General features: G+C 48.3%; 1 protein-coding gene across 1 annotated transcript in view; it reads left to right on the top strand.

The window, feature by feature from the left end:
- The window catches only part of LOC144772608 (galectin-1-like), an 81,620-nt gene extending 68,902 nt beyond the window's left edge, over positions 1-12,718 (top strand). The window contains exon 4 of the mRNA XM_078657049.1: positions 11,606-12,718. Coding sequence (XP_078513175.1) covers positions 11,606-11,749 — 144 coding nt within the window. The 3' untranslated portion in view covers positions 11,750-12,718. The remainder of the gene's footprint in view (positions 1-11,605) is intronic.
- Positions 12,719-15,700: the final 2,982 nt, after the last annotated feature.

Consider the following 15,700-nt stretch of genomic DNA (forward strand, 5'->3'; position numbering starts at 1 on the left):
CGGCTTCCTGGTTTAAGCAACTAGATATTTTGCTGCAAGACCTGATCTGAGATGGGAATTGCCATGGGTTGTCGCTGGCAACACTCAGACGTCCCATTGAAGAGGGGGTTCTTGGGATTCCAAACTTTGAACTATACTTTTTACCGTCGCAACTCCCGTGGATTACATTGTGGTTAGACGGGTTCGACCAAGAAGAGATAAGACAGATGGGACAGGTGGCACAAATAGACCTTTTAATGGGTAAACTACTTAATCCTTCCATAGTGATCCCCAAACCTGGGATTTTGTTGGCACGGGCACTAAAATGCTGGCGCAGATGTGTGCTGAAAACTTTAGGAACGACTTTGTATGCACCAGCATTACCCATAGAAGGACTGCCACATAGAGACCCCCTCACTTAGTTTATCCAAAGGCACTTATCTGCCTGGACAGAGGCTGGACTGATCACAGTTGGAGACTGTTACCAACAGGGTGCACTACTCTCAATGGAGGACCTAATGGACTGCTACCAGCTACCCCTGGCCAGTTTCTCATGTATAAAGCAATATCTTGGGCATTTCAGGGGTTATGGGGGGGGGACAAAACCCGTGACACATGGCGTTTTGCAGCTGGTGGTTTCCATAGGAGCCACGACACATCGAGTGACTTGGTTTTAAAGGTCCCTAGCAAACATGACCCAAAGTCCATTACCTGTGCCTCGGGGCAAATGGGAACGAGTCCTTAAACGAGAATTATCAGTCTCAGAATGCCAAAAGGAATATGCTATTTACCAGTATGCATCTGTTCTTGGCATGTAGGGTTGCTGACATTCATATTTGTGCATATATCGCCGCCTAGTGTTGGGTCCTCAGATTGTTTTTCGCCATTGTGGCAGAGATGGAGATAGTAAAGTAAGAGATGGCCATGCCAAAGATAATGCTGCAGCTGCGACAGGCACCGGGGAGGAGGGCGGGCGATATGAATGTCAGCAGCCCTACATGCCAAGAAGAGATGCATACTGGTAAGTAGCATATTCCGTTCGAGGCATGTGGGCTGCTGAATTCATATCTGTGCATAGACTGTATAGCAGTATCTCCTTTAGCGGTGGTTACCTGTGCCAGCTGCAGCAGTTTGAAAAAGAGTTTTGAGGACAGCCTGGCCTACAGCAGCTTGGCGTTTTGCTTGCACGTCTACACAGTAGTGTTTTGTGAAAGTGTGTATGGTGGTCCATGTCTTCAAAAGGAATATTTCCTAGGAAAGCCATGGATGCCCTCATTTTCCTTGTAGAGTGTGCTCTTGGGGGGACGGTTAAAGGGGGTTTTGCCTTTTGATAACATATTTGAATGCATTTAACTATCCATCTGGCTATTCCTGACTTTGAAATAGGATTTCCTTTGTGTTGTGGTACAAAAGCAACAAACAGTTGTTTTGTCTTTCTAGATGATTTAGTTCTGTCCACATAATAAAGTAGAGCTCTTTTTACATCTAGTGTGTGTAGGGCTCTCTCAGCTATTGACTGTGGATTTTGAAAGAATACTGGCAGTTCAATTGATTGATTGATATGGAAATTGGATACAACTTTAGGCATGAATTTAGGGTTGGTTCTAAGAACCACCCTGTTGGCATGTACCTGCATGAAAGGTTCTTGAATTGTTAGTGCTTGTAATTCGCTCACTCTTCTGAGTGAGGTAATGGCAACTAAGAATGCAACCTTCCACGTTAAGAATTGTAGTTCGCAAGAGTGTAGAGGTTCGAAAGGAGGTCCCATGAGTCTGGTAAGCACTATATTTAGATTCCAGACTGGGGAAGGGGGGGTCTCGGAGGGATCACCCTTTTTAAACCCTCCATGAAGGCTTTGATTGCTGGTACTCTAAACAGTGAAAGGTGCTGCCTGTTTTGAAGGTATGCTGCTATAGCAGCAAGGTGTAGTCGTATAGAAGAGTATGCTAAGTTACATCTTTGTGAATGCAGCAGGTAACATATAATTTTTTGTATGGAAGCGTCTAATGGGTTGATTTGGTTATTGTTGCAGTAAATAACAAATCTCTTCCATTTAGCTGCATAGCACGCTCGTGTGGTTGGTCGTCTTGCCTCCCTAATGATGTTCATGCAGTCTGGGGGCAAGTTAAGGTATCCGAACTCTAAGACCTCAGGAGCCAGATCGCTAGGTTCATCTGATTGGGATCTGGGTGTTTTATTTCTCCATGGTTCTGAGTTAGAAGATGGGGAGCAAGGCACAGTCTTTGGTGAGGAACTACTGAAAGTTCTAGGAACGTTGTGTACCATGGTTGTCTCGCCCATGTGGGAGCAACTAGGATTAGCGTGAGTGAGTGTTGCCGCAGTTTGCGTGCCACCAGCGGGATCAGCGGTGCTGGGGGAAAAGGGTATGCAAATCTGCCTGACCAGTTCATCCATATTGAATTGCCCTGTGACAACGGATGTGGGAACCTGGCGGCAAAGTACTGGCATTTGGAGCTTTCTTTTGTGGCAAACAGGTCTATTTCTGGTTGACCCCACTTTTTGAAGAATGGCCAGAGAACTTGAGGGTGATTCTCCCATTCGTGTATTTGTTGGCTGTGCCTGGTGAGCAGGTCGGCAATCTGATGTCCTTCCCTGGAAGGTGTTCTGCTAGGAGAAAAATGTTTTTGGAATCGCCCACTTCCATATGCTCTGTGCCGGATGGGACAGCTGTGGAGAGTGCGGTCCTCCCTGTTTCTGGATATGGTACATTGCGGTCATGTTGTCCGTCCGGATCAACACCGTCTTGCTGTACAAGTATTTTTGAAATGCTTTTAGGGCTAGGAATATCGCCAGCAACTCTAGTTGGTTGATATGCAGCTTTTTCTGTTTGTTTGTCCAGAGCCCTTGTACTGTGTATTGAAGGAGATGGGCTCCCCAGCCTGTCAGTGATGCGTCCGCTGTTAGTACTAGTTGTGGAACGAGCTCTTGGAACAGTCGCCCCTTGGAAAGGTTTTGTGGGTTTCACCACTGCAGAGAGTTGTGAGCGCGACTGTCTACCAACACTAGGTCTTTTAGTTGTCCACGAGCCTGGTTCCATTGCCGTGCTAGGCATTCTTGTAATGGGCGCATTTGGAGTCTGGCATGGGGGACAATGAATATGCAGGAGGCCATCATGCCTATGAGTTGCATAAAGATTCGAGCTGGCAGAGAGTGTTGTGGCAGGAATTTGCGAATGAGTATCTGCATGCTGGCTATCCTTGCTGAGTTTGGATATGCCTTTGCCACTGAGGTATTTATAGTGGCTCCCAGGTATTTCTGTGTGTGGGATGGTTGCAGATGCGATTTTGGGTAGTTGATTGAGAACCCTAGGCTGTGTAGCAACTGAAGTGTTTGAGACGTGTGTTTTGCACATTGTTGGTACGATTTTGCTTGTATTAGCCAATCATCCAGATAAAGGTACACATGGATGTGTTGCCTTCTGAGATGTGCTGCAACTGTCGCTAAGCATTTTGTAAACACTCTTGGAGCCGTGGTAACCCCGAAGGGCAAAACCTTGAATTGGTAGTGTTGACCTTCTATTGTGAACCTGAGATATTTTCTGTGGGCTGGATGGTATGTGAAAGTACGCATCTTTGAGGTCTAGTGTTGCTAGGAAATCTGCTTGTTGTAGCAACGGGAGCACTTGCTGTAGTGTGATCATATGGAAGTGCTCCGATAAAATATATTGATTTAGGGGTCTGAGGTCCAATATTGGTCTGAGGGAACCGTCCTTTTTGGGAATAAGGAAGTATAGGGAGTATACTCCTGTCCCTTGCTGGTGGAAAGGGACTGGCTTTATGGCCCCCTTTTCCAGCATGCATTTCACCTCTTGTTCAATCAATCAATCAGGTCATTTGTAAAGCGCACTACTCACCCGTAGGGTCTCAAGGCGCTGGGAGGGGGGGGTGCCGCTACTGCTCGAACAGCCAAGTCTTGAGCTTCTTCCTGAAGGAGAGGTGGTCTTGGGTCAGGCGCAGATTGGTGGGAAGTGAGTTCCAGGTCTTGGCGGCCAGGTAGGAGAAGGACCTTCCTCCTGTTCTCTCTCTTCGGATGCGGGGGACGGCGGCGAGGGCGTGGTTGGTTGATCTGAGGAGGCGCTTGGGAGTGTAGAAGTTGATCCGGTTGTTGAGGTAGCTCGGGCCTTGGTCGTGTAGGGCTTTGTGCGCGTGGGTGAGGAGACGGAAGGTGATTCTCTTGTTGACCGGGAGCCAGTGCAGATCTCTCAGGTGTCCGGAGATGTGGCTGCGTCGGGGGATGTCGAGGATGAGTCTCGCCGAGGCGTTCTGGATCCGCTGGAGTCTCTTCTGGAGTTTGGCCGTGGTTCCGGCGTAGAGGGCGTTGCCGTAGTCCAGTCGGCTGGTGACGAGGGCTTGGGTGACCGTCTTCCTCGTCTCGGTGGGGATCCACCGGAAGATCTTACGTAGCATGCGCAGGATGTTGAAGCATGACGAGGAGACGGCGTTGACTTGTCTGGTCATGGAGAGGGAGGAGTCCAGGATGAAGCCCAGGTTGCGTGCGTGGTCCGTCGGTTTGGGCGCGGTGCCCAGGGCGGGGGGCCACCAGGAGTCGTCCCAGGCGGAGGGCGTGGAGCCCAGGATGAGGACCTCCGTCTTGTCTGAGTTCAGTTTCAGGCGGCTGGTCGTCATCCATTCGGCCACGTCTCTCATCCCTTCGTGCAGGTTGGCTCTGGCGGTGGCGGGGTCGTTGGTCAGGGAGAGGATCAGCTGGGTGTCGTCGGCGTAGGAGATTATGTTGAGGTTGTGTTGGCGTGCGATGGCCGCGAGGGGGCTCATGTAGATGTTGAAGAGGGTGGGGCTCAGTGAGGATCCTTGTGGGACGCCGCAGATGACTTTGGTGGCCTCTGACTTGTACGGTGGTAGGCGGACTCTTTGTGTTCTTCCGTCGAGGAAGGAGGTGATCCATTCCAGTGCCTTCTCCTGGATTCCGATGTTGCTGAGGCGCTGTACTAGGGTGCGGTGGCAGACAGTGTCGAAAGCCGCGGAGAGGTCCAGGAGGATGAGGGCCGCTGTTTCTCCGTTGTCCATCAGAGTTCGAAGGTCGTCGGTGGCGGCGATGAGGGCGGTCTCGGTGCTGTGGTTCGCTTGTTGGAGCAGGGTGATGTGTTCCGTGGACATAGGTCGATGTCTGGGTGGTATGTTTGGTGGTGTAGAAGTCAGTTCTAGGCAATAACCAAACTGGATAATTTCTCTCACCCACCTGTCCGTGGTAATTGCGTGCCAGACAGGTAGGAACTGTTGGAGTCTGCCTCCGACTGGTGTTAGGTGGTCTGGAGGTAGTGTGATGAAGTCACTGTTTTGTGGCAGTGGAGGCTCTGGTGTTATTGCCTCCACGTCCTCTTCCCTTATTATTGTTGCCCCTATAACCTCCTCTGTTTGTGTTCTTGTTAAAGGAACCTTGTGTGTTACTTTTGTATGAGGCAGATGTTTGCGAGGTATTTCCTCGTGTAGTTGCTCTGTACGAGGAGCGTCGAAAGGAGCCTCTGTGTTGCTGAAATTGCAATGCCCCCATTGATTTTGCGGTTTCTGTGTCTTTTTTTAATTTTATCCAAAATGGTGTCGACAGCAGGCCCAAATAGAAAGTCCTGATTGACTGGTTGGTTAAAAATGGTGGACTGCACCTCATTCTTAAAACCTGAAATACGCAGCCATGCATATCTGCGTAGTAAGACGCTAGTGTTAATTGATCTAGCTGCGGTGTCTGCTGCGTCAAGCGCGCATTTGATGAAGGCGTTTGTTATGAATTTTCCCTCTTGTATGAGGTCATTCACTTGTGCTTTAAAAGGCTTAGGTAGGTGTTGCATTAGGCTTTCTAGCTGATCATAATGCGCCCAGTCGTAACGAGATAATAGGGCTTGTGTATTAGCGATCCTCCATGAGTTGGAGGCTTGTGCTGCTACCCTTTTGCCTGATGCCTCTAGTATTTTTGATTCTTTATCAGGGGGAGGTGCTTCCCCTGTTGTTTGGGAGTTGGCCCTTTTACGTGCATTAGCCACTACCAGTGAGTCTAGTGGTAACTTCCCTCTGATATAAGTAGGGTCTGTAGGAGCTGCCCTATGCTACTTCTCTATTCTGGGATTGATTACCCGTGCCCTGGCTGTATCTTTAAATATGTCAGGTGAATGTTTTAGAACTCCTTTTAACATTGGGAGCGTTCTGACACTTTTTTCTGAAGTAGGGATGGTGTCAAATAAGAAGTCTTCTTCGACAGGGTCATTATGCATGTCTACATTGTGGTACTGTGCTGCCCTGTCTATGAGTTGATTGAAGACTATAGTGTCATCAGTAGGTGACGGCTTAGTCGGATAAGAGGGTACATCAGGGATGGGATGGATGTTGTAAGGGTCTGGTGGCTCCTCCCATGGTTCCTCTTGTGGTTGAGGATCTTGTGGGAAGTCATATTGAGGCTGTGGCTCGTCCCCTATGTTACCCTCATTGTCCCCATGGTGAGAAGGAGAGTAAGGAGAGTAAGGAACAAAAGGTGTGGTAGGCATGATAGGCTGAAAAGGGATGAAGGGTCTAGAGGGAGAAGTCCCAAAGTCCTTTTTCTTTAATGGAATAGGGGAATGAGAGCCAGAGTCCAATGGCCTCTTTTTCCTTTGCAGGATGGTAACTTTACCAGTGTCTGGATTTATATATATTTTTGCTTGGTCGTCTGATGGATCTGGGTGGAAGAGTTCTTCCTCTACAGTTCTAGGTTGAGTGTTCGGCTTCTTTGGGTCGGTAACACCTTGTTTGTCAACGACTTTTGCTGTTTTCTTCGGCTCGGGCCCTTTTTTCGGGTCGACAAGGGATTTTGGGTCGACCGGAACTTTCGGATTGACACGTTTTTTGTGCTCCGTAGGTTTTTGGGGTTGAGTGTCCTTTCCCGAGTCAATGTTCTTTTTCGGATCGACTGGTGTCTTCGGAGCACTTGCCTTTGGGTCTGCAGGTTTTTCCGGCCGTGCTATGGGCTTCGGTACGGCACCCTTTTTGTCGGCGACCTTTGCCGGGTCGACGGTTTTTGGAGCAGTAGGCTTGTTCGGGTCGGCGACCTTCTTTGGTACGGCGCCCTTCGGCTGCGTGCCCTTGTTCGGTTCGACTACTTTCTTGGGGTCGACAGTTTGTGGCTGAGCGGCCTTTTTGTGGTCGACAGTCTTCTTTGGCTCGACGCTCTAGGGCTGTACAGCCTTTTTCGGTTCGACGCCCTTCGGGTCGACAACCTTTTTTGGCTCTGGAACCTTCTTTGGGGTGATGGTACTTGGCCCGGGGGTCTCAGAAGGTTTCGGTTTCGGTTTCGATTTCGGAGGGCTGGCGAAACATTTTTAGGATCTTGGCTAAGGCCTTTTGGCGATGCCCTGACCGGAGCCTTTGGTAACGGGCTGATTGGTGTCGGGGGCTGTGTACTCACGATTTGCCCCGGTGGGATCTCGTCATCGGAGTCCGAGTAGTCCTCGACGGTGACGATCTCTAGGTCCGAGTCTGGAGCGTCCGGTAGTTCCTGGTCATCATCGGAGATGTTGTCCGGTTCCGGTGCCTGTCACTGCATTTCTTGCCTGGCGGCCCGTCGGATCCGAATTGTTTTCTTCGACCGGAACTGGGCGCAGGCTGGGCAGGTTTCTTCCCTATGGTCTGGGGAAAGGCACTTGTTGCATACTGAGTGTTTGTCAGTATGTGGGAACTTGGAGTGGCATTGTGGGCACCTTTTAAACGGGCTTCTTTCCATCGACGGTAGGCTCACGTGGCGTCGAAAAGGCCCAACGGCCCGCGTCGACGACCGAGTTGAGATGGAAAGGTGGATCAAGTGGAGAGGTACGGAGCGACAACAATACCGTCGAAGTCGAAGGCCTTTTGGCCTTTAGAAAAGTTTTGTTTTCGATTCCGAAGTGGGAGAATAGGAGTTAGCATCCGAACCCAATGGCGGAAAAAAACAATCTGAGGATGGAGAAGATGCCCATGCGCACTGTAGTCTAGGGGAGGAGTCACCTATCTTGTGATACTTCGAAGACTCTTCCAGGACAACAAAGTGCAATCATCCCGGACCCAACACTAGGCGGCGATCTATGCACAGATATGAATTCAGCAGCCCACATGCCTCGAACAGTGTTAGCATCTCCCAAAAAGATTTCCAGAAATACCAAATTAAAGTATAACGAATTCAATTATGTACACATGACCTACATGACACCACACAGGCTGCAAAGTACATATGGTGGCGAACCTCGCCTTTGTCCACGACGTAGACATATAGATGCGGACTTCACACATATGGGGGATAATTACTCCAATAAGACCCTCTTCTGTGAGATACCGTGGGAATGTGCATGCCTGCAACCTTACTGGCACGAGATACTGTCTGCCTTAGCCCTCCCCCCCCTCATATGACTGCAGGGGTTGAGAAATCTTGCCGGGAGGTGGATTTTTCTTACTTGCGATTGGCAAGTTAGTGCTGGGGAGCGTGAACAAGCAAAAATGCTACTGGGAGGTGCATTTTCCTTGCTTGCGCTCACCAACTTGATGTTGGGGAGCACGAGTGAGGGAAAAACTCTGCTTCGCGTTTTTCAGAACTCCGCATGCTCCGTGGTGTGCAGAGTGTGGAAAACTTTGCAAACTCCATGAGTGGAGCAGAGTTCACCTCCCGGCGTTATTTTTTAGCTGAGCTAGGTCATGATTGTATTAACTATCCTCAACCTTTGGCCAATCCTGCTAGTTTCATTGCATTCTCTCCCCCTGCTGTTGTCTATACAACAAAGGGAAGGAAAATATTTAATTTGTGTATATCCTGGCCATACCACTTGCTCCATTAATGCACTTCTTGGGGGCCACAGATATGTCTTCTCACATGGTCATACTTGTATAAGTGTCCAGAGGAACTGAACTCTCTGCCTATCCACATAAGCAGTGTGGAGCTTCTGGTGTATGCACCGAGGCACCTTTGAGCAAACTTCACGATCCATTTCCGATGCATCCACATTCACGATAGCGAGTTCCTCAGGAACACTGGTGTGCTCCAGCTTATCGTCAAAAACGCCCCTGCCTGTATGGGGATGGGAGCCAGAGACTTGTCCAGACAAACACTTAATGGTAGTAAATCAGGGGGTCCTTGTCCCAGTTACCCATTTGACCCTGATGGAAACACTTGCGCTTGTTCAGCTTCTGTTTTTAGGCGGAGGCCCAGGAATTGCCACTGAGCATTCTTGTCAGACTTCTGGCTGTGCTGCTGAGGATGTTTCTACCCCAAGTGGCTCAGTCGGTTGTGCACCTTGCCCCTTCTGATCTCTCCTATTGGCAGTCCACGAAACACCTACTGCCATCTGCTTGGGATCAACCAGTGAGAATCACCAAGGGGCTATCTCAACTTTACTTGATGAGTTGAGTTCAGCTGATGGGTTTTGATTTAAATCCCTATCTACAAACAATTATAGACAGGGATTTGCACCAAAATCCAATGCCTCTTCTAGGCAGACACAACGAAGAAATATTTTACCTACCTACTTTTCATGCATGCTGCATTGTACTGCACATGTTCAAAGCAGGAAAAGTGTTAAAGGATAGTTCTTGTGCTGGAAAAGTCAACATTCAGTATAAGAACTATTCCTTGCAGAAAACACACACCCTGGCACTATGGCGCAAGAGAGTGTGCGGTGCCACAGTCAAAAGTGTGCTAGCGCAGGGAGAGAGGAAACACTGCCACATCTTAGTAGATAGAGCATTGTTCAGCTCTCTCCCTTTCATGCGGCTTAGCAAGTTTAGTTGCTGCACCGTGTTACTTCTGAGTAAATATTGGCCCCTAGTCCGTTCCTGTTCACCCTTTCATGCAGTCTCAATATTCCGTTTTGCACCATTCAACCAGGTTCCAAAGGAGACCTCAATACTTCTACTGTAATCCTTAATATTTCTCAGCACACGAACAGATGGCTCATCCATGCCATATTCAGACTGCCAACATCAGTTCCACCAAAGTCTCAGTGTCCAGTTAACTGGATCTTCTAGGAATCCAGCACCAATTTTGACATCCCACTAGAGATACCAAACGTTAGGAGTCCATATCTTAAGATTTGATTTATGTCAGGTTGTGTGTACCAGGGGCTCCCCATGAAACAAGGGGTGCACACTGGGACCAAAGTCTCAACCAGACTCAATTCAGAACTTAGATTTAGGCCTTGGGTTCAATCACAAATGTAAAGGATATCATCTCGATATTCGTTGTCCTGGAGAGATGCTTCAAATTACTCTAGAATCAAAACAGTGGCAATGTTTAATGGAACACAGTCCTCAAAGTCAGGGTTTAATAGCACAAAACCTCTGGGACTGGATGAATGTGGGAGTAACAGAAAGGTTGGTCATGGTTTAGGCTCATCACAGGTTTTGCTGGGAAGTGGAAGATGCAACTGCTGTATTTGAAGCCATACTTTGTCTTTGATCTTTATTCTACCTTGCTGGGCGGCTGGTATCTTGTGACCTCTGGACGTCTCAGTCATTTGCGGTGGCCTCAGGTAGATCTCATCAGCGTTGCCTTGAGCAGGCCTTTCTGACAGTGAGGGGTCACCGCAACTTGCAAGGCACTGGAGCTCCTCTCCTCTCTGTCTCATATCCACCATGTCTATTCTTGCATTGAAGGCCAGTGAGGGGGTGACTGAGGGCTATGTGAAGTGGACTACCTTCATCCTCCTTCTTTAGCAGTGTATGTTGCATTTGGTCTCCATTTTGTTTCTCTACTAAAATAGCTTTGCCTGCCCTAGATATGTTGTTATTCTCATGTTGGAAGTGCTCCTTCAGTAAGAGGGCCCGTTTTACAATTTGAATCATCAATGCAGTGGAATGGAAATATGGAATGGAAAAGACACAGTCTGCAGCCTAGGAATAGGTTTCAGATCCCAGTATTTGGACCATTGTTCATGGAATCCCAATATGTTTCTGACATGAATATACAAGCTTTCTAAGTCCCCCAGTATCAATGACGTGTGTACATGTTACCACAGTCCTCCTCCATCAGCGACATGCATTGTCATGCATTTACAAGCTTCCACATTCATTCTCCACCATAAACACATACTTAAATTCTACTACAATCTTCCTTCACCATAGATGCATCTTTATAACCTTCCTGTGTCCTGTTCCAACAGAGATTTGAATTTACTAACTTCCTCGGTTATCCTCAACTGGACAGATGTATTTACAAACTTCCCATGTCCTCCTTCACTATGGACACGTTTTTGCAAACATCCATGGACCTTCTCCAAGAGAGACATGCATTTACAAGCTCTCTTATCTTCCTCTACCAGGGCATGTAATCACAAACTTTCAGCCCACTTCCTGCAGGGACATGTGTTTACATCTTCCACAGCCCTTTAAAATGGAATCTGAATGTAAGATGTGGGCAGATTTCAAGATAATTCTTGGGGAAACTTGGTGGAATTGAGAAAGTCCAAGCTGAACAGAAGAGTCAAAGAAGGGTAGATGAGCACTGACTGAAGGTTTTTGGGTGGAGTGGCAAAGGGGAGTGGGGCTGGAGAAAGACATTCATTGGAGTAGTGTTGATTGAGAGGCTGGCTTAGACCTGGTTTGCAGAGACTGAGACATGGAATGTTACCTTAACACTGAACTCTACTTTTTCTCACCCCTTGCAGTTAACCGTAGAATATAGGATGGACGAACTGCTGATCACTTTGCAGGACAATCATGTCATTCCGTTCCCAAACCGGCTGGATTTGAAAGTGGTTAACTATCTGAGTGCGGCAGGAGTCGACATTCATTCTTTCAATGTGCAATAACTACGTTCAGAGGATTTACATGCCTAAGATACAGCTCACAGTGGACCCCATGAAAACTCTTCTCCCTGATACTTGGAAAGTCAGATTTACCTGCTACTGAGGGTGGGGCATTTGTACTTATGGGTCTGTAACTGAGTAGACCTGCACACCTCTTTTTTTCAACTAAAAGTGTTGTGAATTTCAAAATGTGAATGACTCAACTGTTTAGGGAGCTACCTTGCTTAGGGTGATGCCAGAACCCCCTATCTGAAACTGCACTGTAGAGGCCTGGGGATGCCCAGGTCTGCAAGGTGCTCTACCAAATGTCCCTAAGGTTTCATTACTTAAGACATGTGCTTACACTATGATATACTCAAAACGTTATACAAGCAAATATTCAAAACATCAACAAATTATATATCAAAAAACTTTATAGGATTTCAATGAAATCAACAAAAAACAGTCATTGATTCTTCGTTTTCATTGCATTCATGTTGTACCATAATCACATGCTATGCAAATTTACTCCGTGATTAACAATTTTTCAAAAATAAAAGCCCAATGCATTTCGGGTTTTGAATAAACCCTTCTTCAGGGGTTAAATAGTGCAACTACGTTTTCTTGCAAATTTTCTGGCTTTCAGTTCTGCTGGAGGACATCACTGCTACGATTTTCCGTGTTACATGTACGATTCTGTGTGCCGACAACCACGCAAAGTACGTGAGTTGAATGATTCAACTTCCGCGAGTTTAAAGTATGACTGTTTTTTGTTGATTTCATTGAAATCCAATAAAAGGTTTTTGATATATGATTTGTTGATGTTTTGAATATTTGCTTGTATAACGTTTTGAGTATATCATAGTGTAAGCACATTTCTTAAGTAATGAAACCTTAGAGTTTGTACTTATCCCATGAAGTGTCATCAATGTTCACTGAGGGCCTCTCTATAAGGCCATGTGCTCTGAATAAAGATTTCTGTACTTCATTAAATGGTTGCTTATAGTGTTTACTGATTTCCCAGAAGTTATTTCTGTAACCATTAGGAGGGAACCCCTTTTTAAAATGTATCTCTGCTCTTACAACTTTCCCTGCAAATCCGTTGCATGGCCTCCTTGCAAAAGCTATTTTCGTTATACTGTATTTACTAGAAAACTCTGTGAATCAGTGATAAAAAGGCTTCCATTCAGGCTAAAGGTCTCTATATCTAAATATTGACCAGTGACATTTAACACCTGTAATTGAAAGTAAGGCACACAACATATTTTTTATATACACTTTCTTCTGAATTCTTCTAGCTTCTAGGTTTAATAACAGATAATATTATTATTGAAATGCGTGACACAACAATCATCTACACACTAAAGTCCTACAGTACTCTCCCTTTGCCTGATGCCCCAGGATTTACTGTCACAGAAAGTGACATCACAGAAAACCGTATCCCATAGTATCTCTCTCATGGAGGATGCCTCCGTCATATAATAGAAGGCCACAAGACCTCTGACCTCCTGGTCGGGTACCTGCTCTGTCCCCCAGCAGCTCTGTTGTTGTGCCACTGCTGTAGACCCCACTCACCCCTCTGGTAGGTGTTCTAGGCCCTCCTCCACCTGCAGGCTCCTGCCTGAGCCTCATCCCTGGTGGTTCAGTGGGAGAGCATTGCTCTTCTGCTGGTTCCACTGCTGTCTTTATTGTGTTGTGCCCGTCTTCTGTCTTGTTTGTATCCGTTTTTCTGTCTTTTAGCAATTGTTCCTGTTTTTCTGTCTTTTGTTATTGTGCCTCTGTTAGTTCCTTTCTGTTATTTGTCACTGTTATCTGTTTTGTTCATTTTTTTTTCGTGACTTCTGCTGTTCCCCTCCTGCCGCTGCTGCCCCCGCAGCCCCACCCCCCTGCTTCTTCCTTCCCTCGCCTCCCAGTTGTGCTTTCCTTCCCCTTCCCTATTTATTGGCAGCCGCTGCGAGAGAGTACGGGCAAGACCTCCTGGTCAGGGACCTGCTCTGTCCCCCAGCAGCTCCACTGTTGTGCTGCTGCAGTTGACCCCGCTCGCCTCTCTCGTAGGTGTTCGAGGCCTTCCTCCACTCACAGGCTCCTGCCCGTGTCTCATCCCTGGTGATCCAGTGGGAGAGCATTGTTCTTCTGCTGGTTCCACTGTTGTCTTTATTGTGTTGTGCCCATCTTCTGTCTTGTTTGTACCAATTTTTCTGTCTCTTTGCTATTGTGCCTGTTCTTTCAGTCTTTTCTGTTAATGTGCCTATGTTAGTTCCTTTCTGTTATTTGTCACCGTTATCTGTTGTTTTTTGTGTGACTTCTGCTGTTCGCTTCCCGCCGCTGCTGCCCCATGGCCCCTCGCCCCTGCTGCTTCCCGTCCCGCCTCCCAACTGCGTTTCCCTTCCCCTTCCCCATTTAATGGCTGCCGCGCTGCTGGCACCACAAAGGCATGCCGTAGGCAAGCCCGTCTGCATTCGTCCGCGACCCAACCGCTACCAGTGCCAGGAATCCTGGATCTCTGACGTCCCACCTCTAAAACTCCGCTGCCCTCCACTACATACTCAACGTTATCTGAACTTCCACCTCGACAACCGCAGCGACCCCGACTCCACCGCCCTCCTGGACAACATCGCCAACCTCAGATTGAAGCAGCTCATCACCACCCCCACCCACAAGGCCACATCCTCGACTCCATCTTTGCAGGCACGACCGACATCCACTTCAGCCACACCTCGCAGCCCCTCTGAGCAGACCACCACTGCTTATACTTCTCTTTCAACACCACCAGCAGCACACAAGCCCGCCCTTGGCCTTCCACCAAGGAATTGGAGCAAGGTCACAGAGGAGCACCTCAACTCCACCCTCATACACAACCCCCTCCGCCACGGCCAACGCCAACTCTGCAGCCAAGGAACTACACCGCTGGATCACCAGCTGCACAGACAAGCTCGCACCCCTCCGCCACCCTGACAGCCAATGCCCCCTGAAGGCCGACTGGTTCCCCACCGACTTCCAAGAAGCCAGACACTCCTGCAGACGTCTCGAGAAACAATGGTGAAACAACAAAACCACCGAAGACCAGACCACCTATAAAAACACTATGACCATGAAGGGTACCCACTCAGGAGCCCCCACAGACTCTGCCTGCCACACATCTTCCACAGAGCCACTGCCCCCATAGCATCCAAACTACACCGCACCATCAATGCCACCTACGACTCTGGCATTTTCCCTGACGACTGGAAGTGGGCAGAGGTCAAACCCCTCCTCAAGAAACCCTCAGCTGACCAGACAGTCCTGAAAAACTACCAGTCCATCTTTCTCCTTCCCTTCGCAGCCAAATTCACCAAGAAATTCATCAATGCCCAGCTGACCACCTTCATCAAACAGAACACCATCCTCAACTCTTCATAGTCCAGATTACGCAGTAACCACAGCACCAAGACCACCACCGACGACATTCATGTGCTACTTGACCAGGGCCACACCCCGACCCTCATCCTGCTAGACCTCTCTGCAGCCTTCAACACAATCTCCCACCACACTCTTGCAGCCAGACTCCACGACGCTGGCATGCGCGGAAGCGCCCTCGTCTAGATCCGCGCCTTTTGGCTGGCAGAATCCAAAGGATCAGACTCCCACCCTTCCTCTCCGAACCCATAGAGATCAAATGTGGAGTACGCCAAGGATCATCGCTCAGCCCCACTCTCTTCAACATCTACATGGCCCCCCTTGCCACCATCACCAGACAGCATGGGCTCAGCATAGTATCCTACACCGATGACACCCAGCGCATCCTCTCCCACATGAAGAACCCCACAGACACCAGACTCAGTTTCCAGGAAGGGTTGAAAGATGTCGCAGCCTGGATGAGCAACAGCTGCCTAAAGCTCAACTCGGATAAGACAGAGGTCCTCATCCTCGGACCCTCCCCCACCACTTGGGACATCACCTGGTGCCCCGCCACCCTTGGAAACCCACCCACCCTGA

This window comes from Lissotriton helveticus, chromosome 1_1 (assembly GCF_964261635.1).
Source record: "Lissotriton helveticus chromosome 1_1, aLisHel1.1, whole genome shotgun sequence".
Classification (NCBI taxonomy): Eukaryota; Metazoa; Chordata; class Amphibia; order Caudata; family Salamandridae; genus Lissotriton; species Lissotriton helveticus.